At 37.7% G+C, this 23716-nt stretch overlaps 1 protein-coding gene across 2 annotated transcripts in view; it reads left to right on the top strand.

Annotated features, from left to right (window-relative positions):
- Positions 1 to 23716, top strand: part of CPQ (carboxypeptidase Q) — a 158087-nt gene that overhangs the window by 31761 nt on the left and 102610 nt on the right. For both annotated transcript variants that reach the window (XM_051785295.1, XM_051785294.1), the window contains exons 3-4: positions 123 to 330; positions 22634 to 22841. In XM_051785295.1, the coding sequence (XP_051641255.1) occupies positions 123 to 330; positions 22634 to 22841 (416 nt within the window). The remainder of the gene's footprint in view (positions 1 to 122; positions 331 to 22633; positions 22842 to 23716) is intronic.

Genomic DNA, 23716 nt, shown 5'->3' on the forward strand with positions numbered 1-23716 from the left:
GTAAAAAATTAAATCTCTGATTTCTTGAGTTCTGCACAATCTGTGCTTTTCTGTCTATTTAAAGTGGCCATAGGAGAGCTATAGGACAGCAATGTTAAAACCACTGTAATACTTTCTTTCAGGAATCACGGCAGAAGTCATAGTGGTAGCCTCTTTTGATGAACTGCATAAAAGAGCTCAGGAGGCCAAGGGGAAGATTGTTGTCTACAATGAACCTTTCATCAGTTATGGTGAAACTGTGCAATACAGAGTACGGGGAGCAGTGGAAGCTGCTAAAGTTGGAGCAGTGGCATCCCTCATTAGATCTATTACTTCTTTTTCTATTCACAGGTAAGCATTTTTCTCTTTTCTCCCTGTAACTCACATTTCAACCCTTTAGTTCACATGTCTTTTCTGGGCAGGCATTTTTGTTCTCTCTGACTTAAACAATGCCAGTTACGAGTGGGTGTTTGGTTTAAAACTATTGCCTGCACAATAGTTCTTTTCCCTGGTGCTTTGTCATTCCTTCAGAATGTTTTAATTTTTATGTTACTGATCCAAATTTTGTATGATATTTGTTTTAAAGAACTTCCGGCATTCTTAAGGCTGCCCTAAATATTCTGACATCAACCAAAACCAAATGTCTTTCCTGACAACATGTATCAGACCGTCAGTGATCCTATGAACTGGTTATTCTGTATGTTTGACTAGAATGCAAGTGTACAGTTTTCAATGTATTGGTCATTTTCCTAGCATGAGGCTGACTTGTACTACATGAAGGAGTAGTCTGCTTTCAACATAATTATTTAAAACACTTTAGCAGTAAGGCTTGTAATTCTCACACTGCTTTTTAAGTTTTTACTTTTTTTTTTTAAATATTTTTAGATGTCTTAGTACATTACTTATTTATCACATATAGCATTATGTTACTGAAACAATATTTTTCTAGTTTTCTGGTTGATAACAAAGTTCTTTATTTTATCTAGAAATTTTTTCCAACTCTGAAAGCTTACACTTAAAATGCTTATCTGTTGTGAAAAACATTAATTGAGGCATAAAGAGAAAATGGAGAGTAGTCCATCCATAAAGTAAAAGTCTGACAGATGCACACCATTCTTTAACATAGTATTTTTTTAAATCTTACACAGTTATTGGTGAGCTTAATGCCTGCAGTGATCTTTGTGTAGTAGCCTGTTGGCTGTGGTGAGAGTTCTGGTCAGGCAGGCCCAGACAGCAGAGCTGGACCGAGGACTGCAAACTGGACAGACCTATCTCCCTGCCCAACTTCTCGTACCTGAGCAAGATTGTAAGGGGCTTTAAGTGGTGCCAGACACAAAGCTTGACTGCTTAAACTGTAGAGCTCTGTTAATAAAACCACTTAATGTAAGACAGCATGGAAGACATGCAGTTTATACAACAGGTACTGTATTTTGTAACATCATTCTTTCTTTGACAAGTATGTGTTGAGAACAATACAGATCATTTTTTCCTCCCTCTAGTTACCTGGTAACTCTGTACCCACAGAGGAGTCATTGGTAGTAGCTAATCTGACCCCAGATGTGTGCCACATTGTAACCTGGAATTGTATTCTGTTTAGATAACACCATGGTTTCTTTATGATCTCTGCTTCTGTGTTTACTTTCTGCAGAAGTCTAGGCTAGTAGGTGGAAAAGGTCATAACAGCTTTGGGTCTTTCTTGAGGCTACAACTGGGAGGTCGCTGGGGCAGGTACATGGAGACATACTTGATTCCACTATTTCACAGAGAACATGACTGGTCACATCTCAACAATATGAGAAGTGTGCAAACTTCATCATTTGAATGATTCAGAGAGTCAGAAACCATTAATGCCAACTGACTGTCTTGGAACAAATGCGGAGAACAGCTCTGCATGTGTAGAAACTGTGTAGAAACTACCAAGAAACTGTAGTTTCTTACTAGCATTTTTGTATGCTTGACCTGGTTTCAGCTGGGATAGAGTTTGTTTACTTCTTAGTAGCTGGTGCAGTGCTGTGTTTTGGATTTTATATGAGAATAATGTTGATAACACACTAATGTTTTGGATGTTGCTAAGTAGTGCTTACCCTAAGTCAAAGACTTCCAGTGTCTCACGCTCTGCCAGTGAGGATCTGCACAAGAAGCTGGGAGGGAGCACAGCCAGAACAGCTGACCCAAACTGGCCAAAGGGGTATTCCATACCATAGGATGTTATGTTCAGTATGAAAACTGGAGGGGGTGGGTGGCTGGATGGGGCCAGCCACTGCTTGGGGATGGGCTGGACATTGTTCAGCAGGTGGTGAGCAACTGCATTGTGCATCACTTGTTTTCTTGGTGTTTATTTATTTGCTGTTGTTTATCTTGTGGGGTTTTTTAATTACAATTATAATTTTTATTATAATATTTTTTTCAACTATTTAAATGTTCTTACCTCAAGCCATGACTTTTTGTTCTTCTTTTTCTGAGTCTCCTTCCCATCTCACCTCAGGGTGTAGTGAGTGAGCAGTTGCATGGTGTTTGGTTTCCAGTTGGAGTTAAACTATGAAAATGCTACATATTCCCCTAAAGAAGCCAACATTACCTGTTTAAAATGCTTTCTCAAATATAAAGCACTTGATTCAGATATTACCCAAACTATTTCTAGTGTATTTCTTGGTGACGAACAAATGTGATGTTTATGATGTATTTTCAAAAACTTAGCATTTTCTAACATAGTTCATAGTGATGAACAGATAGATAGTACAATATATTTCAAAAACAGTTTTATGAAAAATTGTATGTTTTAAAATAGTCTTATTTGGTATCATCACAGAATATTGCAATCTATAATGTGTTGATTTACTGAAAACCAGAAGATGATCTGTCCTGTCCTTAGTTACGGTGCTGTGCAGAAGGGCTCATGAGAGTAGCTCTTTGTATGTTTTGTTTGCAGAGTATCTATGGAAGTCAACTTAAAATGTAATGAAAAATTTAGAGATGAGAGATGGAGACTGAAGGTAGGCCTGTTTATTAGGACTAGGTATGGGCATTACAGCTATTTCAAAATTGAATGAAAAGAGAGGAGAAATAGATGCCAAATGCATGTTTGTTTAGAGGTATTGAATCCTTAACTGAGACTGGGAGCTGAGGTGTCATTCCCAAAACCAAATTCAAATTTAGACACTGCCAGGGAGCATTTTTTCACTAAGTGTACTTTCTGTACTCTCTTCGTTTACCTTTGGATGTGGAAGTGATTGATTTATCTATTTTTTCCTATAATATGGAAGGTATTCAGGTCCAGCCCATCACTTCTGATACTTGGTTTCGACTAGATCTTTTTGTCTTGTTTTTAACAAATAGATATTGCTGTAGGCAGGATGGATTTTCTTATCTCCACACCTTCTCCTATGTTTTCTCTTAATCACCAGCTGTGTGTCTTCCTTGTCTATCCTACCAGTGCGCTGTGCTGGATGGACTATGTGCTGGATGTGGTGCTTCTTATCAGTCTGTGTCTGGGGCACTGTTTGTTCAAGTTACTTGCCTTTTTGATTAACTGATGGGAAATACTGTGCTGCTGCATGTGTTAGAAGGGTGAGAGATGAAAGGTAAAAAATAAAAGGTTTCTAAATGTTGTGAAAGTAAATCTTGCATTCTTGCAGTTTGTATGCTGGCTGCTTTGTTGACCAGAGCTGCTTTGTTGACCACAGCTTCCTTGGCCTGTGTTTACATGTTCACCAGTAATATGAATAAATGATAATGGGATCGTGGAGTTTTCTAAAACATCTTGGAAATGTCTTAAATATCCTCCTTCTCACACAGCACTATCCTACTTTGATCGGGTAAATGAAAGCTGAAACATCACAATTTTTCCTATGCTGTATCAGCTTTGGTGGATTTTTTGGGGGAGGGTTATTTGTTTGAGGGGTTGGTTTGTTTGTTTTTCAAATATTTCAATGCCTTTTGGACAGGGGACTGCTTATTTTTATTTACTTACTCTCTTTGCTGGAACAATGTAAGCCAATCTGTGGTGTGATTTCTAGGTGATCTTGCAATGTGAATAATACTGATCGGTTAAAACTAGGTACTTTCTAGTAGATTAACATCTTAGGCTTATTAGGGCTCATTATTAAAGCTTACTGACAAGACATAATTGATGAAATCACAACATGGATTAAATCACTGTTCTCTTGCTGGTAGCTTGATGGCTGTTCCTTGTTTCAGAGATGGCAAGTGGCTGCCACATTTTCGAGAGCAAGAAGTGTGAAGGGAATCTTTGACCAGTGATTATGTGACAGTTTATTTTTCTTTAAGGTGTGGTAGTATAGCTATGGAGTGAGTGAAGTGCCCTGGGGGCTCAGGCAGGTAAGAAGGGATGAACTTGATTATACTCTGGAAAACTCATTGATGTGTTTGTATTAGGGTTTGTGACACTCATTGGTGACAGTGAAGGACTTGAAGTATTTGCTGTTGAGTTTCAAGGAGTAGATTAATTTATTTAGGGCAGCATTGCTAAGTGATTAGGAGACAAAATTAGCAACTGCATCCTTCTTGACATGTTGGCACTAGTTACATGGTTGATATTGCGATGTTACGTGGCAGTTGTGTCTCGTGGCATTGTCTGCCTCTTGTGTTAGAGTGAAATGCTACTATATAGGTACCATGTAAGAGTGGGGGGTTTTTTACTTAGGAGAAGGTCACCGTAATTAGTATGTAATTTCATATGATTCCAATTCTTGGAAGGGTGGAAGGGACATCTTCCACTAGACCAAGCTGCCCAAAGCCACATCCACCCTGGCCTTGAACACCCCCAGGGATGGGACATACACAGCTTCTCTGGGCAATCTGTTCCAGTGCCTCACCATCCTCACAGTGAAGGATTTGTTCCTAATATCTAATCTAAACCTGATCTCCTTAATTTTGAAGCCATTCCCCGTTGTCCTACACTACAGGCCTCTGTAAAAAGTCTCTCTCCATCATTCTTGCAGGCTCCTTTTCCCCGTAATAATTTCTTGAAGCACTGGCAATTTGGTGGTGAAATGTTTAAACACAGATATGGAAATGTTTAAACACGGATATTAGGAGATAAGAGTAACAGAACTATTTTTAATGAACCTTCTCAAATAATATGTATTATTATAATCACTCAGCAGTATCCATGTTATTTGGCCTTCTGTAGAAATCTGAATACTTACTTTTTTTGCTTTAATAGCTTGGCTGTGCTGAGATTAATAATCTTGTAGAAGTTAAAATAATACATACATTTACTATTGTGTACAATAAACCGATGCGTGTTCCCAGTTTGTAGGGGATGTTTTTTGCAATAAAAATACTCAATTTACAAGGCATGGTTAAAAAAGTGATTGTAACAAGCTAACCTGTTTTCTTTTGCTTCCTAGCTGTACATTTTTGAAACATTTCATAAATAAAAAAGGTATCCTTTAGCTGTTGAAATGGTCCAGTATTTATCCTGTGGTGAATGTACTCTTATGAATCTGAAACTTTCAGTAAATCCTTCTGTTTCTCAAGAACCACAGATTAGATAAAGTTGTAACACTGTGTCTTGTAATAATAACTCCTTTAAGGGCTCTGGAAAGAAGCAAAACTGAGGGTTTTTTTGAGAACTCAAAGAAAGTTCCCAAGTATCCTCAGAGATAAATACCAAGACCCCAATTTTTTTTTTTAGTGCTGCAGAACAGTCTCTCAAAATACAAGAAATTTGACAAACAACATGTTACAAGACCAAAATAAACCATGTAGTACTTCAACACAGTCTGGAAACTGTTAACAAGGACACATACTTGGTCAAGTTCTTTTCTTTTTGGACTAAGTTCAGCATCTTATCTGAAATAAGTATTTTCCATCACTTTCTCTCCCCTTCTTCAGGCTACGGGTGTCCAGGACACAAGGTCTGCTTGTGAAGCTCAAATAACTCTAATCAAAAGCTTTGTCTGGGTGAAATATGAATTCATAAATGGCACAGTGCAACTCAAGATTTGTGGCTGAGGTTGCATAGATAGCCCAAGTCAGTGCATATGACACAATTAAGTGCAGGCATGCCAGGGCTGGTATATCATCTCATGGAATGTATGTGAATTTGAAAACCATTGCTTTTCCATTATCCTAATTTCCCCTTTTTGTAACTTCACTTTGTTTAATTTTTTTATGTATAGTCATGTATGCCTTTTTGTATGTACACTATTTTCCTTTGTATTCCTGACTGCTTTGTAGACAGTTCATTCCCTTCTCAATCTTGCTGGCAAGTATGTGAGTTAGGGGCATTTTTCAACTGTTGGGTGTTAGTGCAGTGAGTTCTTACCACATGACCTCTTCCTAATGCTTGGTCTGCTGCCTTTGGTTCCACACATGAGAATTGCTTGCTAGGGAGATCTTCCTCCTTTCCCTAAAACTCCATGTCTGTGGAAAGTAAGGGCTTATTCACATCAGTAGTGACAGACACATTCAATTTCCTCTGCTCACTCTGCCATGTTTTCTGAATTCTGGGATGGTACAGTAGTTTTAGTAGGATTTCTTTTGCTTTTTGGTTGTTTTTTTGGTTGTTTGGTTTAGGTTTTTGTTTGGTTTTGCTTGGTTTAATTTTTTAATAGCAAAAAGATGCACCTGACCTTTAAAATGGGTGTTCTGTCTTTGAAGCTGTATCCTCTAATTGTGTCATGAACCCTGAAGGCTCCTTCCCCTCCTGTTCTGCTGCTTCTTCTACTATAAATGCCAGTATACCTAATTTTTTGCTACCATCTTGGGAGTCTTTCTTCATGTGACCTGTTCTGCTGTCCATAGAGGGGAAGAAGTGCCGTGTCTCTGTGGGATTGTATTTCAGCTGGTAAGCATTGGCTAGGACTTGTGTGTGCGCATGCGAGCAGTTTGCTGTTAACAGGGGACTCAACATGGTGTGACCTGAGCCCAGCCTACTCATGAGGTCGGGTCCCTGAGCATCTCTGTTGCTCTGTGTGCACATGGTCTAGCAAAGCAGACCTGTATTCCCTTTTGTGTGTCATAGGCTGGGAGTCATGCAGGTGAGACAGGTCACTTTGCCCGAGAAAGCCGCCCCTGTTGGCCATTAAATGACCTGGACCACCAGCTGTTATTTTCAGCCAAAAAATCTTGACATATATGTAAATTTCTAAAACTTGACCTACATGCTCAAATAATTTCAGGAGCCCTACAGCTTAAACACTTCATTTTTACTACCTCCTTTATTTTGATTACTTAATAAACAGAACAATTGCTGTGAACAAGCAAGCCTATGGTAGCACAAAATAGTTTTGTCATCAGTATTTTTTCAGTAACAGTGCCAGTTGTAGCATGGCGATGGTCATCCAGATTAATACTCAACTAAAAAAATCAGCTTTCCTCAGGCATTTGAGTTTAATTAAGATTGTTTACTGGTTTTGCCTGTTGAAATGAAAAGAATGAAAATGGTTCATATGTACAAAGTGAAGTAGAAGTTTTTGAATAAATAGATTTTGTAAGTTTTTGCTTAATTTCCCTCTTTTCACTCAGTGTTGGTATGCTCCTTTTTCTGATCTGCTTATAGGACCCCGGTGAATACAAGATTTTCTGGGCTGCTGAAGCTGAGCAGCCTCAGTGGCATATCTGGCCGTGCTCAGGGGCCAACCTGTCTGATGGTCACAGGGTGTACAGCAGGAGAGGAGCCGACACATAACATCTCTGGCCACTTGTACAGGCTTAATGTGTGTGAGCTGCCAGTGCCCTGGGTGCATTTGAATTTTGGGCCCCCTCTTCAAGTGCTGTGTCAGTTCAGGAATTTGCGGTTACTCTGGCATTTGGCCTGTTAGCACATGTGGTATGTGAGTTGAACAGTTCTGTTCAGTCCTCTCAAATTTTTTCTTTGCTTCTAATAAAACTAGCCTTGGGCTCTCAGGTCTGAAGGGATAGTCCATCTGTAAACCTGCTTCCTTGTTTTTTGGTTAATAAAATAAACTTGTGTCTTGTTCTCTTGGGATTAAGGATTGGTTGTCCAAATTTTTTCCTCTTCTAATTGCAAATCATTTTTACATCTTTCAGAACAAAAATCCTGGTGTTGCAATGGAGTTTTTATATCCAATGTTATAATTAAAGGGAAAACCACTTTAAAAAAAGTTGCATTAAAGATTTAGGTGCAACAGCTGAGACTTAGCATGTGTTGAGCCTTGCTAGGTGCACTTGCTGAGAACATCTTCTGGTTTAGTTTCATCAGAAAGAGATATAACTCTGGTGCTCAGAGACTGCTTGGTGATCAGGCAGCCAAGGGTTTTGGGAGGTTCACTTCAGAAGTCCATTCTTTATTCATACTAAAAGGCTAATATGGACATACCACATGAGACATTTAAGAAATTCACATGACTTGTGTAATAATTTAAACTGTTTATGATGTGATTTCTGTACTAGTGGCCAAAGATGTGCCCTCTGTGATATAAAGATTTGCTTCATCAGTGCAGGTTGTAGTTCTTGATTATCAAATGGCAATTCCAAGAGGGAGTGCAGGGACAGAGACAAAGCTTTCTGTAAGTCAGGAAAGATAAACTTAGGGATACTCACTGCATGCCAGCCAAGTAAGTCTTCTTGAAGCTGATGTGTACATTAAATCAAACATTATTATTATTATTATTGAAATCTTTTATAGAAATGGCTAAACCAAATTGCCTTTTTGTCAAGAAGAAACACTGAGAAAGATGTGTTTTGAAGGGAGAAAATTACTGTTACTTTTCCAGAAATGCTTTTCAAAGGATGTCTGGGGTGCGAGACATATCTCTGAGTGTAAAAGTAAACTGTTTCTATATCCCTTGAGTAAAAAAAAATTGACTAATTTTACCTTCTTTTTCCACTTCCTGTGATAGTTCTAGGCTGGTATCTGGAATTTTCTGTGATTGCTCACAATGCTATGTTCTTTGGTCCTGGTGCATACTGTGATAAGGATTGCCACCACTCCTGCTTCCAGGGAGTTGGCTCTTGTTGGAAGTACTGAAAATAAAGAGTTTGCCCACATTATGTGTGGATCTGATGCCTTAATTTATTTGCTCAAGAAACTTTCTTTGCTTTTTACCATCTTTCAGTTAGAGAGTACCTAGTCTTATTATGGCCTTGTGTTTTCAAGTGGGTTTTTTCCTCCTCAGCATGTGAGTTTTAAGTGCACAGGGGGAGGGAGTGAATGTGTGTTTTGAAGAGTTATTTCCTTTCAGTGGGAAGGAGAATGTAGTTGTGGTCAAGGTAGTTTAGAACTGATCTCTGAGAGAATTGGAAAACGGATGAACTTGATTCTGCCCTGCTTGATATTCTGCATGTTGACTTTTAACAGTGCAGAATTTTTATAAAAATTGTCTCTTTCTGAGTAGGCAGCATCTTCATCTGCTTTGCACAGGCTTGAGGAATGCACAAGGCATAAAGGCAGCAAGAACTTGGGTGATAATTGTAGAAATGCCACAGCAGTGCTGTAGCACAACTGAAGAAATCAGGAAACACCACTGACTATTTGTGAACATTTTTCACTTATGGGTTTTGCATAGCAACAATAGTTGATCATAGGAAGCATCTCAATGAAAGACTGTCCTAAAGCAATATCCTGAGGCAATAGGATACAGCAGTATTGTCTCCTGTTCTACTAAGTGAGCAGCAAACAAGGATGAAGCCCTTGTTTGTGGTGTAGAAAGAGGAAATAAGAGCAGACCATGTTTTATAAGTCTCTGGGGAGCTTGTGGAAAGATTCTAGTTATGTTTTATAGCACTGTGCATGTTGTCTTGCTGCCCTTAGAGATATGAATTGGTGGTGTGCTGTGGGATTTATTTTCTTACCCTGCACTTAGAGGCTTTCCCTCCAGGGTGTCTGTATATGTTGTTGACTGACAATTCGTTAATTTTTACTTTGCTTCCTATGTTCCCTTAAGGCCAGCATGCCAGACTGAATTCTTCAGTGTAGTCTTTGTGCTCACTTTTGGGCAAATCCTATCTGTCACCAAGAGAACTTAGATGTTGTTAGAAGAAATGGAGCCTGTGTTTTAGGAGCTGATCATATTGTACAGTGGTTCTTGCTATTTGCACAGTGATTAAGGAATCAGATTTCAGGTAACTTCATAATAGTGAGAAATCTGTAGATGATGTTTCTTCAATCCCAATCTCTCTTTGGCTTTTGCCAAACTTTTTGCTTTGAACTGCTTAACTCTGTATTTTGGTTGGTTTTGGGTTGGTTTTTTTTTTACAGTAGACAGGGCTTCATGTGACATCTGAAGCCTCTGGGTAATTTCACACACCTGGCATACTTGTTTTCTTACAAAGTCAGTAAAATGCTGATGAGACTTACAAGCACTTTTTCTACCTCCTCCTGGTTTTGACTACTCCTGTTCAGGAATACATTCATGTAATTGTGAAGAGTTTCATCCATTTAGTGTACAGTAATACAAACAGTGTCTTGTAACTTTGGTAGAGACAGGCTAGTAAAATCCTTGTTGACAGACTCTGTTATCCAGAAAGATGCTGTAAGGATAAGGGCCTTATTGAAATCTTAGCTTCCTCTATCAATGTAGTATTCAAAAGTTTTTTTCTTCTTTTCTGGCCTAGCCACTCCCCTACCATTACTAAGTCACACGTTTTTGTTGGTGGCTAGATGGCCACCCATGTTGTGGTTAACTCTGATCTTGTTTGGGTACCATGAGCACCCACTGATTAGGTTTGCTAATATTCTGGAGTTAGTAAGATTTAAAGGAGCAGGTTTATTCTGCCTTTGCATTACGGTTCATGTATATAAAGATGTTGAGTGTATAAAACAGCCAAATCTTGGGTTTCTTGTACTGATCTTTAAGGAGTTACAGCTGTGCTTGCTCTTGGTTGAGCACTGGGAACTTCAGCAGTTTTCTGTGATTTCCTGTTTCTCCCTAATCAGCTCCGGCTTTCTTCAGTGCTGCCAACCCCTTCTGAATCTGTATGAGTTGCTGTGCCTATGAAAGCCCTGTTAGCAAGTTCAGAACCCTCTGCAACGATTGTAATGTCTTGATCCATCACTTGCAGGTTTGTTTTAATATTCTTACAATATTCAGTTTTCTTGATTACACTGACAACTGTCTCACTAGTATGTGGTGACTATAATTGCAGAGAATTGAAGGAAAACCTAACAACAAAAAGCTAGTGATTACAGAGAGGGATCTAAGTAATACAGTGCCAGTGAATTATTTTCAAAATGTGTGTATTTATTTTCAGCTGCTGATAAGATCTGAGAAGTATGTGGACTGTTATTTTGTTTCTCTGTAATTCTCCATGTTTTTTCTGTATAAGTGCAGCACTTAGGACTTTATCTGGAGTGTTCATATCTAGAGCACATGAGCACGTGGCTCTGGGCAAGTGGAAAACATTAAACACTACCAGAATGGCTGTGCCAGAATGGTATAGAATTGGTGTTGGGGGGTGTCCTAGCCTAATATTCTTCTTTTTCCTTAAAAAGAAAAAAAGGACTAAACCACATTCATTTCAAGTTACACTCAACAAGCAACTCACTTTTTTTATTTTGGTCCAGGCAATGCTGAAATAGCTTGTACAAGGTCTACTGTATAGATTCACCTGCGTATCAAATTTTATTATTTTCATGTCTTATAATTGGTTTTCCAGTTTGTATTTACCACTGAATATAGTTTCTTCTTTCTGTATTACTCAACATACTTATTCTGTCTATTTAGTATTGTTCTTAATTGATGATGGTACTAAAATTTGTCTACAGATTACAGAACCATTTCAACTTGAATATATCGAAGTTTTATTTATGAAATATGTTGTAGCTGGTCTAAAGCATCTGAAGTATTCTTTTCAAGGTTCACTGCTCATTTCCAAAAGTGACCACAGATTTATGTAGGGACTCTGGCTGGATTTGTGTGCTTCAAAATCTATCTCATGTATACAACATGTTTTATTTTGATACGTAACTTTTTACTTATGTCATGCAAAACAAACAGGTAACCAGATAGAGGTGCCAATTTTAAAATATATTTAATGTGCAACTCAACCATTAATATCCACAGTCTCTCTGCTCAACTCCTGATGCATGCAGAGGATTTGGAAATGCCAGTTTCTCATTTTGTTTTGCTTTATTTGCTTAAACGTGATTAAATTTGTATGGTTTACTCCAACATATTATGATTTCTCTTTATAAGAATGCCTGCACTGTTTTTCAGGGATAGGGGGCCTCTCGTTTCTGCTGTTTCTTCCACTTCCCACAGTCTTGCTTGTGGCTTGCCCATATGGTGGAGTATTTCTGTGTTATTTCATGAAATGTTGTCTTCACGTAGGATGGCCTCACCCTGCTGTGTTACTATGATGCATGTCAGACATTTACGTATGATTAGCTAGACCTATTTGTATGATGAAACCCCTTATTTATGGCACACAAGTTTTTAGGAAGTCAGAGCCAATTATTCCACAGTTGTTTATAATTTTTTTCTAGATGTAGCCTAATGTCCATGGCCAAGAGTAATAATGGGCTCTTCTCTGTAGAAGCAGTCTTGTGCCTTGCAAGTGTAACCATTTCAATTGCTTAAATCCTTTTCTTCAGATTTCTTTTCCTCTTCAAATCCAATCAGTCACCTGTCCATCTCTTATTGTATCCATCTTGTTGCATCAAATACTAATTCTTGGGTCTTGCCTGCAGGCTAGGGCTAAATGGTGAAAATTTTTCTCCTTCAGGTTTATTAAGTGAGGGGTGCCAACTCCTGTCTCTGCTCTGCCAGTGTTGCCAGCTTTGATTACTTGCCTGTTGTCCTCTCCTTCAGGCATCTTATACTTTCTCTCATTTTGTTTCTATATTTAGGTGGGTGGTACAAACCTAAATCTGTAACTTTGTTCTCTTCCAATATGCCTTTTTAAATCTGGCCTTTGATATTTATAGATTGTTCCCATTAGCTGGTTAGGTGACTTACCTTGATTTCCTGGTCACTGTTCACAGTACTTCTGCCTTGGCTGTCCAATTTGAATACTGCAAATACTCTGGGAAACAGAGAGGGGTCATCTTTTATATGCTTCTTTTCATTATTACTATTATTAAGTAGGATTAAGCTTTGACTGCAATTTATGGCTTTTTAATCTATTGTGATTGCAACAGAAGAACATTTATTCTGAGAATAAGAAACAAAATATAACCAGTTGTTTCTGACTTATTTATATTTGGATTTCTTTTCCTTAGTTTGCTGGTGGCTGTGAAGCACACAAAAAATGCCTCAACAAAAGATATTAAAACTATGTACTGTTTAGCTCTGGAAAATCAAGACTGATTCTAGATGTTTGTGCACCAGACAACAAAAGATACTTTTGTCAGACAAGGGAGAATAATCATATGAGTCAACTAAAACCAGGGATTCTGAAGTTCCATTCATCGCTCTGCCTTGTGTCCCTGTGGGATCTTGAGTAGCTCACAGTAATATCTCTCTTTCCTTGTTTGCAAGCAGTGGTAATATTTTTTGAATATTAATTTATAATAACATCTGTACATTGTTTACTGTAAAGAAGGCAGCATTTAAAGTCAACTCTTCTAACCTGTGATTAAGTAGTCAATAGTAGATTCTGCAAAAATTTGTCTGTGCCAAAAACAAGTAACTGTGTTATTACACAAGTAATTGTGTTATTACATAACAGTGGGACACTACTGCTGATAAATAATCCATTATATAACCATGGAGTTTTATTAGGAAATAAAATGTAGTGTGTCTGATTGTCTGATTGTTAACTTCAGCTAGATTGAGATTTCAGGTTGGCCTAACTAGGATCTGTGGGAAATCTCTGGCAGGAGGTGAATGACAGAGAATATAGTTCATTACCTTGGAATATCATACTTTCAAATGTAAATGTTTAGAAATAATTAGTTGACTGTAGCTCAGAGGATCTGGATTTTGAGTTCAATTCAGTAATAACTCACCATGAGAGAGTTGAAGCCACTGGAAAGAGCATGAAGGAGATGGAATTAGTTTGACAGCTGCAAGGTAATTTAGCCAGTGTACATTAGCTTGTAGAACAGAGTTCTGCTTCTAAAAATTATATGATGCATTTCTTTCTAAGTAGGTATAGTTTTTGAACAGATTTTCTATTTATATTATTCGTTAAGTTATATACATGGTCTCAGTGTTAACATCTATCATTCACAATCAGTAAGATAATTTTCCTACACAGTGTTCTTCAGGGGGTGGAAATAATTCCTAGCTAGCATTTGAACACTGGGGAGAAAATTCCCACTTTTTATTCTGTTACTGTCTTGCAGTGTTGCACTAAGTGTATTGAACCCTAGGGCTGTGGGGTGTGCACCACTCCATGAATGCAGGTGACTCACTACAGGCCTCTCCTCATGGAGAGGCTGCCTGAGCAGATGAGTGAGACCCTGAACAAATGGGTGAGGAGGAAGTGGGGAAGCCCATGGTCACCCCGACAAGCCTCTTCTCCTGGAGCTACCAGAGGTGAGCTTGGAGAGTTCTGGCATTCTCATGGCTGTCACTTTTCAGATAGTTTGGAATCTCATTGTGTCCCTAAATTCATATCACCTCAACCACCACAATTCATTAGATCTGACTGGCTGTGTGCTTGTATCTATTGGTTAAAGTCCAAAATCACTTGTGCTTTTTGATTTATGTACAGACTACAAAAGTTGTTGTCATTATTCTACACTCTAACAAAAGCCTCCAGCCTGCAACCTTTTTTCCAGCAACATTTTCCTGAGCAACATGGATCAACTGATGAAAATGAGTGAAAATTGTATTGCTTCAGAGAGTCCCTTTTCCAGCATGGACTCCTAGGCACTATTAGATATTAAAGAAATCCTTAAAATATGAGAGTGGCATTGAGAATAATCTTCTCCCTCCCCCTTCTGCAAATGATGAAAGAATCAGTGTGTCTCCAAGATTAAATCAGAAGAGCACAAACCGTCAAACATTAAGCAAAATAATATGACTATACAGTATGTGTTGAAGATCACAACAAACTAGATATCAAAACCAAAACACTGAGAAAGTGTTGCATTTTGTCAGCAATTTCTCTTTTCATTTTGAGGAAGGAAAATGACTTGAATTCTAAAGACTCAACTACTTCCTCAGAAAACCCCAACATTAATTTCCTCATGAAAACTGCTCTGTACTGGGTGTTCTTCCTGCATGCTCCCAAAGAAACCTGTAGCATGAGAAGATTCCCAGAACTTTATCAATCATTCTCTCAAACATCATTTGCACTGGAAAGATTTTTTTTTCAGCCTGACACTCCTTGTTTCCCAGTCACAACACTAATTGCCAGGAAAGGAGCTGTTCAGAGGAAAGACACACCTATTGGGACATTTTTTATTTCATCTGATGTAGATTATGAAGCTTTTGGGACAATCTGCCACAGTCAACAGTCAACAAATACAGCTGGGGAAAGAACACTCACACTTGGCATGACATTTTACTGTGCTCAATGTTTAGTCCTAGTTTACAGGAGTTGTAATACTATAATAAGCTTTAAAAATATATTCTGTTCCTAAAAAGAACTTTTCTGTTTACAATGGATGTCAAGATCAAGAATGAAAAATTCCAGGTGTCTCTGTAACTTTGGAGTGGCAGGCAAGACTTGCTTGAATTTTGAAAATAAAAGCATACCGTTTATTGGAGAACAAGTTTATCAAATAAGTGTAATATACTATTAGATAGTTTTCTTATCACTTAGGCATTTACATTGCATTTTACATGCATAAGTGTCATTGTATAATCTGTAAACTAGATAACAGGCAAATACAATGATCAGGTGATGTAAAAACAGTCTCTTTCATGTGACACTAAAATCTCTCAGTTGAGGGGAAAAATAAGTGGTGCCCCCGTCTCTTATTATTTTTACTAACATATTTTTTATTCTCTTTTTTACTTGAATGGCAAAGGTATTGGATTGGTTAATAGAACAGCAAAAAGGTGTTTAATATTCTGTAGAAGTTAGATCTGTGGGAGCAAAAGAAACATTTATGTAGTGAAAATGTTTTAGAGTATCGATTTTGTTCAGAAAATATTGGGGCTCATCCAGACAGATGTCTTGTAGTGGCTTTTGTTTTGCTCATGGCTTGATATTGAATCCAGTCAGGCCCTTTGCTCTTTCTTCTCATATCCAGTTGGGTTTTAAAACCTTTTCCCACTCCACCCTCTCCCGCACCCCCTTCTATTGAGGTTAGTGGAAGTGTTGCCACAGATTTTCAGTGGAAACAGTGCTATACTCACAAACAAAAGATGACTAGATTTCCGTTTCCTCTCATCTGTTTCGCTTCTATGATTTAATTCTATGGTATCTAAAGTGATAATAACTATCTTATTCTACTATAGTTTTTTACTTTTAAAAAGTCTCCCCTTTTATCCGTTCACGTAGTTGCCTCTAATACTAAGACACTGTTCTGTGTTCTGCTGTCTTCAGAGACATGCTTCCCCTCTGTCACTCTCATTCCTACCTTAAGGTTTTTTTCTAGACTGCCTTTGTGTTTCCTGTTGATGCTCAAGTCTTCCTTTTTACACTTTGAAAATGTGTCTCCATGAGGCTTTGCTTGCATCACTCCGATCTATTGAAGGGGAAAAGTATTTTTAAATGCATTTAAGATAGGTTTGTAGTTCAGTTTTTTAAGGAGGTCAGTGTCCAAAGAACATACTGCTCTGAATGGTGTGTGGCGTGGAGAAGGAAGGAAAGAAGAAAAACACCATCCACACACTCTTCTGTGAGTTTGAGGCTTTCTCCTGCCTCCTTTCAGACCTTACTCCCTTTTACTTACCTCTGTGGTCGGCTGATTAAAAGGGAGAAGTTTTTTTACTGGTGGTAAGACCAGTATCCTCCATTCCTACTGTTTTCCTTCAGCTCATTGGATGTTGACTGCATGTTATCCTTTACCATGACCATGTTTTGAAAGGAGGAGGAACCTCCCTGTATTGTCCCATGATATATTAAATTCAGTGTCAGAGGAGACTCACGTTTCTGGTGACTTAAGGTATATGCCTCTGTGTGTGAGATCTTGACCTTCTTTGCTACTTCCTGTCTGCAATGAATCAGAGACTTGGAAGTACTGATATGGTGATTGATCCTACCTTGAAAGCTCTGGTGCCTCTTCACACCTTTTTGTGCCTAATAATTTTAATGTAAGAATTGATTATCAATAATAAAAAACATCATTAAATAGAGGAAGTAGGAAGGCCAGGTCAGTATTCTAGACAGCTAGCTGTTACTTAGTTTACTTTTGTATGCTAACCCTGTGATGCATCTTTGATTCGCTGCTTTCCAAATAAAGAGAATGGAGGGGTTTGTTGTTTTGGTTTTTGATTTTTTTGTTTGTTTGTTTGGATTTATTTATATCCTTCCTGTAGGTATAAAATACAACATCTGTTCTCAGTGAGGTTTTTTTAAGTTTTTCTTGTGTGCTCACTGGTCTCTGGTGATAGAGGGGTGTCAGTGAAGATATAAATAAGGCTCTGGCTCAAGTCTGGGAAGCCAGGAGTTCAACAAGAAAATAAAAAAAAAAGCCCATGAAGCCAGAAGCCTTGCAGCTGCTGGCAATTAGGATTGTCATTGGTGTTCCCTTCAGGAGCCCTCTGTTAACATATCTATGGTAGCATGCAGCAGGCAGCTGCATTCTCACAAGGCAGGGATGTAAATACAGGAGGACAGAGCTTAGTGGTTCATATTGAGCAGAAGGAGGCCAAACAGGTGTATGAATTAAATAGTTCCCTCAAGATGTTGTCAGCTGCTGGAGAGTCATCCTCATGTCTGTAGGATTCAACAAGTTTCTTTTTCAGTTGGAGAGCAGATGATGCAAACTTCCATTTCCTATAGATCCTTGGAAAGCTTTGTGTGGACTTTTCTACTTTCCCAGCAGTTGGATAGTCCTGGGGTGGAATTCATTGGAATTCATTCAAATTTCTTCATTTGATCATTTTACCATTCACAGTTGTTTTCTGCTTCTTGTTTGAAAACCCATATCTAATTCATGCTATTTTAAAAAATTTCTGCACTTACCGTAGAATTCCCTTGGTGCTTGTGGTACTGAGTATTATAATGGAATACAAACATATACATGTTAGTTGCATTCTGTAACCTGGGACATATGTAATCATGGCAAAACTATTATGCTTGCTTGGTAAAGCCTAATTTTAATGGGTGCCTTGTACTGATTAAATGCAGTTTTCTAAATATTAATGTAAATGGAGTCCCTGTGGTAACAGAGTAATCTTGTGCACTTTTTAAAAGGGAATTTTCCTTGGTAATGCTGGTAGTTTCTGGAGCCTCTCTTACACTTCACTAAACTTGTGCAGATGCTACATCAATTAAAGATTGGTACAAAGCAATCTGGAAGAGACTGTATGGCTAGATTCCAAATATTCTAACTTTGGTACCAGACTGCTTTATTATTAATTCCATATTTGTATTGTAGTTTTACTCCTTAGCTTCTTAAAATTTTCTGTGCATATTTCTATTTGGTTTCAAATTTAACAGTCTTGTTATCATTTCAACTTACTGTAAACCAGCAAATCAAATCCTGAAAAGACAATATAAGAAGCAAATGAAGCAAGAGAATCTTGGGACAAATGATGACAGAAGCACAAAATTAGGCTGAATTTATTTCTTTTATATTTTGCCAAGTGGCTGTAAATAGGGAATAGTATTGATTTTATTTTGTATAGACCTAATTCTTCTGAAAAGATTAACAATACTTTTGACATTTGACTAATTGCAATTACAGTTCGGCCTCTCTATACAGATAGTGGTGAGAATACACAGTTTGAGTGCACACAAGGACAAGTTTTGTTTTGTAAGGACATGATGGTGCTGGAAAAAGGGATTTATTTACTTGACTAGAGTTCAGGCCTTGCCATGCTGCTTCTGATGCAGAGAAAGTTACAAAAGTGAGGCACTCGAATAACTACTCTCCATAGCTGAGCACGAAAGCAAAATGTATAGTTTCCCTTCTGTTTTGCTACAGTATGTTTCTTCACTCACTTTGAAGTGTAAAGCTTTGTATATGGGGGGATTTTTTTGTGATATGTAGAATATATATAAGTATAAAAACAAAAGCAAAGTATGAGGAGGATGTGAGGCTATTACGGAGAGTGAAGGCTGTGATCCTGCTATGGCTACAGCTAGTGATTAATATAGTCATGGTTTCATTCATGAATGTATTTTATGATTTAAGTCAATAATAACAAACTAACTGATCTAATATGAGCTCTTAGTTTACATGTGGTTCGTACAGTGAATATTGCATGGGTCCTGTAGAAAATAGGTGGTCAGATATGTAATTAGAGTCTTGCAATGTGTTTTATTAGAGTGAGTAAACTAAAGACACTTAGATAGCATTCATTTTGTATTTCCAAACCCTAGATTGCTTTTTGAGGTTGATGTGAAGAATGGTGCATTGGGTCTGTGTGCGTACACATTATGGCTGAAGTAGATCTTTGTAAGCTTTTGTATAATCAAGTTTTGGTTGTTTTTTTTTTTTCTTTTAGATATGTTAGAGTTCTTGCAATGTCATGCTTACTTCTCTCTTTAGGAGATTACTATCTTCGCATGAGGCTTCAATTTGAGATATATTTTCCATCACAGTATCCAGTTTAGCTTGAAGCACTAGTTCTTACAAAGATTATTTTTCCCTGGGCATTTTAGCTTATCTTAGAGATAAGGGTTGGAAGTGCAGGAACAAAGTAAAGAAGCATGCAAGGTCAGCTACCACAGTAATAAGACTTAGAACTGACCTGACACCAGCAACACATCTTTTCATTCACATTTTTTAGTTTCTCCACATTTGATTGTTTTACTCAGAAGAGAAACTGTCTCTTGATTTTTTTATTCTTCCTTTACGCTTACCTGTAGGATAGAAACCTCATCTGTTCCTTACTAGTCATTTGACATGCACTTCTAACAGAGAAAATGCTTTTTTTTTTTCTTTTGGAGCCTTTCTTCTGCTATGTTATTCATACCATGATATTTCTCTTAAATCCTTTCTGAGATGTGAAATCTAGGGGATTATCAAAAGCAAAATTCATCCACTTTATTTATCTGAATCTTGTCAGCTGTTGAACAAGAATGTCAGGACCAAATGACAATGAAGGGTCACCTTGCTTGCCTGTAGGTACCAATGTTGTAAAGTTGAATGCTGATTTCAAGTAAGGGTTGCTTTGTGATCTCTCTAGCTGGTTTTATGTGATGCTTTGCTTTTCTTTTCCTTTTCAAGGGGTAGGGAATGGTAAATATAAGAGATTTTTTTTTAAGTAAAATCCTTTTTCTTTAGAAGTAATAGTCAAAAAGTCATGTTTATTCAGACTCAATGGAGAATATCTTCCTCGCCCCCAGTACAAAAATTCTTTCTCCTGGACTACATCCTTTTTGCCCTATTTTGAGCCAAACTCAGAAATGCTTCTCTCCATCTGTTACACACAGAGTCTGCAAGTAATTTCTATTTTATTTAGTTAATTCTTGCTCAGGTCTTGCCATATGGTCAGTAACCTTTCTAGTTCTTGGTTATCTCTGCATAAAAGGGCCTTAATTTGCTTTACTTTCTTTTTAATGTACTCTTTGATGCTTTATTAAGCAATTTATTATTTAGATGTTATACTTAATACATGGCATATTTTGCATGTATGTAAACTTTAATTAGGTGCTTCCCGGGATTCTTAGTGTCTGCCACAAATGTTTTCTATGTGAGTTTATCTTGTAGCATTAGGAATATACAGTACTGTGTTATTGTTTTGTGCCTTTGTATTGGTAATGCTTAGGGTCCATTTCCCTTTTTGTAGCAATCATTTGGACAGTCATCCATTCCCTTCGGGTCCTGGTATCTGCCTGCCTGTGCCAATATATCTTAATTTTGATAGTTGGGTTGACCTTTGTAAGCTTGGCAAAATAGTAGTTTGAACATAAAAATTGCACTACCAGGTGACTTACAGGTTTATTTTTTGAGTAACTGGATAGATTTTGTACCTGCAAGTGTTTGTTCATTTGGGGTGTGTAAGCACGTGTGAATCTCAGCAGGTTGTCAGAAGCTTTGTTCACAGTTGTGGTGGAACGTTGGGATTGAGCATCTGAAAGAAATGTAGTTGCTGCTTATATTGGAGAAACAAATACAGTTTTAGGGGCTTCTTTTGTTGAGCATCTGGGAAATAACAAGGACAGTGAAATCAGTGATAAAACTTGAATTACTGCAATTCAGTGTACACACCACGTTAGTACCAGGACATAATCTTGCCAGAAGACACAGGTGAATGGATTCATTTAAAATGAGCAGAAAAAAAAGAGTTGCTGCTGCTCAGTTGTTGAACGTAGGGGGTTTTTTAAACATTAACACATGAAATTGTCATCTCTCTCTTTTTTTTTTTTTTTCCCCAGTGTGTTGTTTATTTTACATTGTTTGGAAAGTCTCCTGGTTAACATGCTGGGTATATCCTCAAACACTCAAAGAAATATTAAACATATGCAGCAAATTATCAGAGTTTAAAAGTAGGGATGAGGATTGCCTTCTTTTTTTTTTTTTTCCTACAAGGACAAAGGAAAAGGAAAGAAAAAGAAAAAAGAAGATCTGAACTTATAAGTCTTCATAAGTTTATCCCACTCAGGGAGGATTATGTGGCACAAGACATTCTGAGTACCAGGGTAACTGTTATTCCAGAGGTGAGCTATGGGTCACCCAACCTGCAAAGCTGATGGAAGAGGCACCGGCCTTTGTATGAGGTTCAGCTGTAAACAACTGGGAGCAATAATCTCCTGAGCTGTTGCCACCTATAAACAAATCTATTTATATTCTACAGCAGCTCCTCTAAGACCTCTGTAACTGTTTTTAGTATTTTCTTGTCAAATAAATATTTATACATATCTACTCTGTGAGTTATATTATTGATTATATTATTACTGAGAAGGATTTATTCTTCTAAACAAATAGAACTGAATAATCTGTCTCATTTTACCTAATCTATAACTTTACAAAGTAGATTTCTCTCTTCCTCCTCACCACATCTCCTCCAGAAATTAGGTGGGGGGTTTTTTCCAGTCTGGAAGACCTAAAAATAACCCAGATTTTGGGGGGTTTTTGGGTGGGTTTTTTGTTTGTTTGGGATTTTTTTTTTTAAATGTAAAAAAAAAAAAAGTGTCTGGTACTTTAAGAAGCCTCATAGGTGAGGATTTTCATGTTGTACATTATTCTGGCCACCTGGCTCTGGGTGGCCCTGCTTGAGCAGAGGGGTTGGACCAGATGACCTCCAGAGGTCTCTGCCAACCTCAACTGTTCTGCAATTCTGTTATATAGTATATGGAAAATAGCATTAAAATGTAGTAGTGAATTTTCATTTAATTACTTGTCACAGGGGAAAAAAAGAATGCACTTCTTGTAAACTGTTCACTTACAGACTTTTCATTGCTTTTCCTCCTGATAAAACTGCAAAGAAAGTGTGGTATCAGAGCATGTCAAAGCATGACAATGACCTAAATAGAGCTGACACAGAATAGATTTCCAGACATATAAAATAGTAACAGCCAGATATTCTGATTAGTGTAAAAGCACTTGATGTATTTTATCGAAAGGTTTATTAAAAATAGTAAATATACCCTTTTTGAGAGTCTACTGGGGATAGTTGTGAATGTATTCTTTTTAATAATTCTATGGTAGTGATAAAAACAATTACAGAGCTAAGTTGTTAACCCTGTGTTTTTATTTTTCTTTTAATAGCCCACATACAGGGGGGCAGAGTTACCAGCCTGATGTACCCCAAATCCCCACTGCTTGCATCTCCGTGGAAGATGCTGAAATGATGTCACGAATGTCTTTCCGGGGCACTAAGATTGTTGTGCACCTGAAGATGGGAGCTAAGACCTATCCAGACTCTCCATCTTTTAACACCGTGGCAGAGATAGTTGGAAGCAAGTACCCAGAACAGGTGAGTGAGATTATACAAAAAAAAACTTATTTTTTCTTTAGAAATACAAAAAAAAAAACAAACCCAAAGAACGGCCCTTTCTAAGAAATCACTACAACAAGTAACTTTTATCCACCTGCTCTTCTACATTTCGGACATCTCAGCATCTCAGTCTTTTTCAGGTGACAGGTTTTGTTGGTTTGTTGAACAGGTGTTGTATGTGTGTTTGGAGGAATAAACCATCTGCACCAAAAAGTATCCACCAATTCTGTTTGAACATTAGTTAATCCTACATTGTTGGTTTCCATTTATAAGACTTTTCTTCTCGCTTTCTCTTTTCTTCCAAATTCTTAGCTAAAAATCATACAACCTAAATTCATGGTCTTGAAGGGTTTGTGCCTGGTATGAGGTCTTCTATGTCAGCTTCCAGCATGGAATGACTTTTCTGGCAATATAGTTCATTGTGAAAATGCTGCTGTAACCTCAATTACAGCAGCACTAGAAATTTCCACTATAGTACCTACTGATCCACAATTTTTTTAAACATTTTAGTTTTATAGCTTCAATGGAATTACTATCTCTTACCTTTAAACCAGGCATAGCTCTTGAAAGATTTTATCTTTTAGGAGGTGGTAGTTCTGTAGCTCTGGCTTGTGGTGTCTAGAGATCCTCAGTGTTAAGCATGAATGTACAGTTTCAGAAGCTCGAGCAGGGAAAAAGTAATTACCCCCATAGTTGATTGGTTTACATCCCACCACCTGTGAGTCTAGCTTCGTGAAACACATATTTACCAAACTAAATGCTCCAGCTTCTAAATTAGGGTGCAGTTAATTTAATTTTGTCATCTGCATTTTTAACCATGTTTCTAACCAGTTGATTGGCTATCTTTCCTGAAT

The sequence above is a fragment of the Manacus candei genome, unplaced genomic scaffold (assembly GCF_025592945.1).
Source record: "Manacus candei isolate 608988 ecotype Guabito, Panama unplaced genomic scaffold, ASM2559294v1 h1tg000019l, whole genome shotgun sequence".
Classification (NCBI taxonomy): domain Eukaryota; kingdom Metazoa; phylum Chordata; class Aves; order Passeriformes; family Pipridae; genus Manacus; species Manacus candei.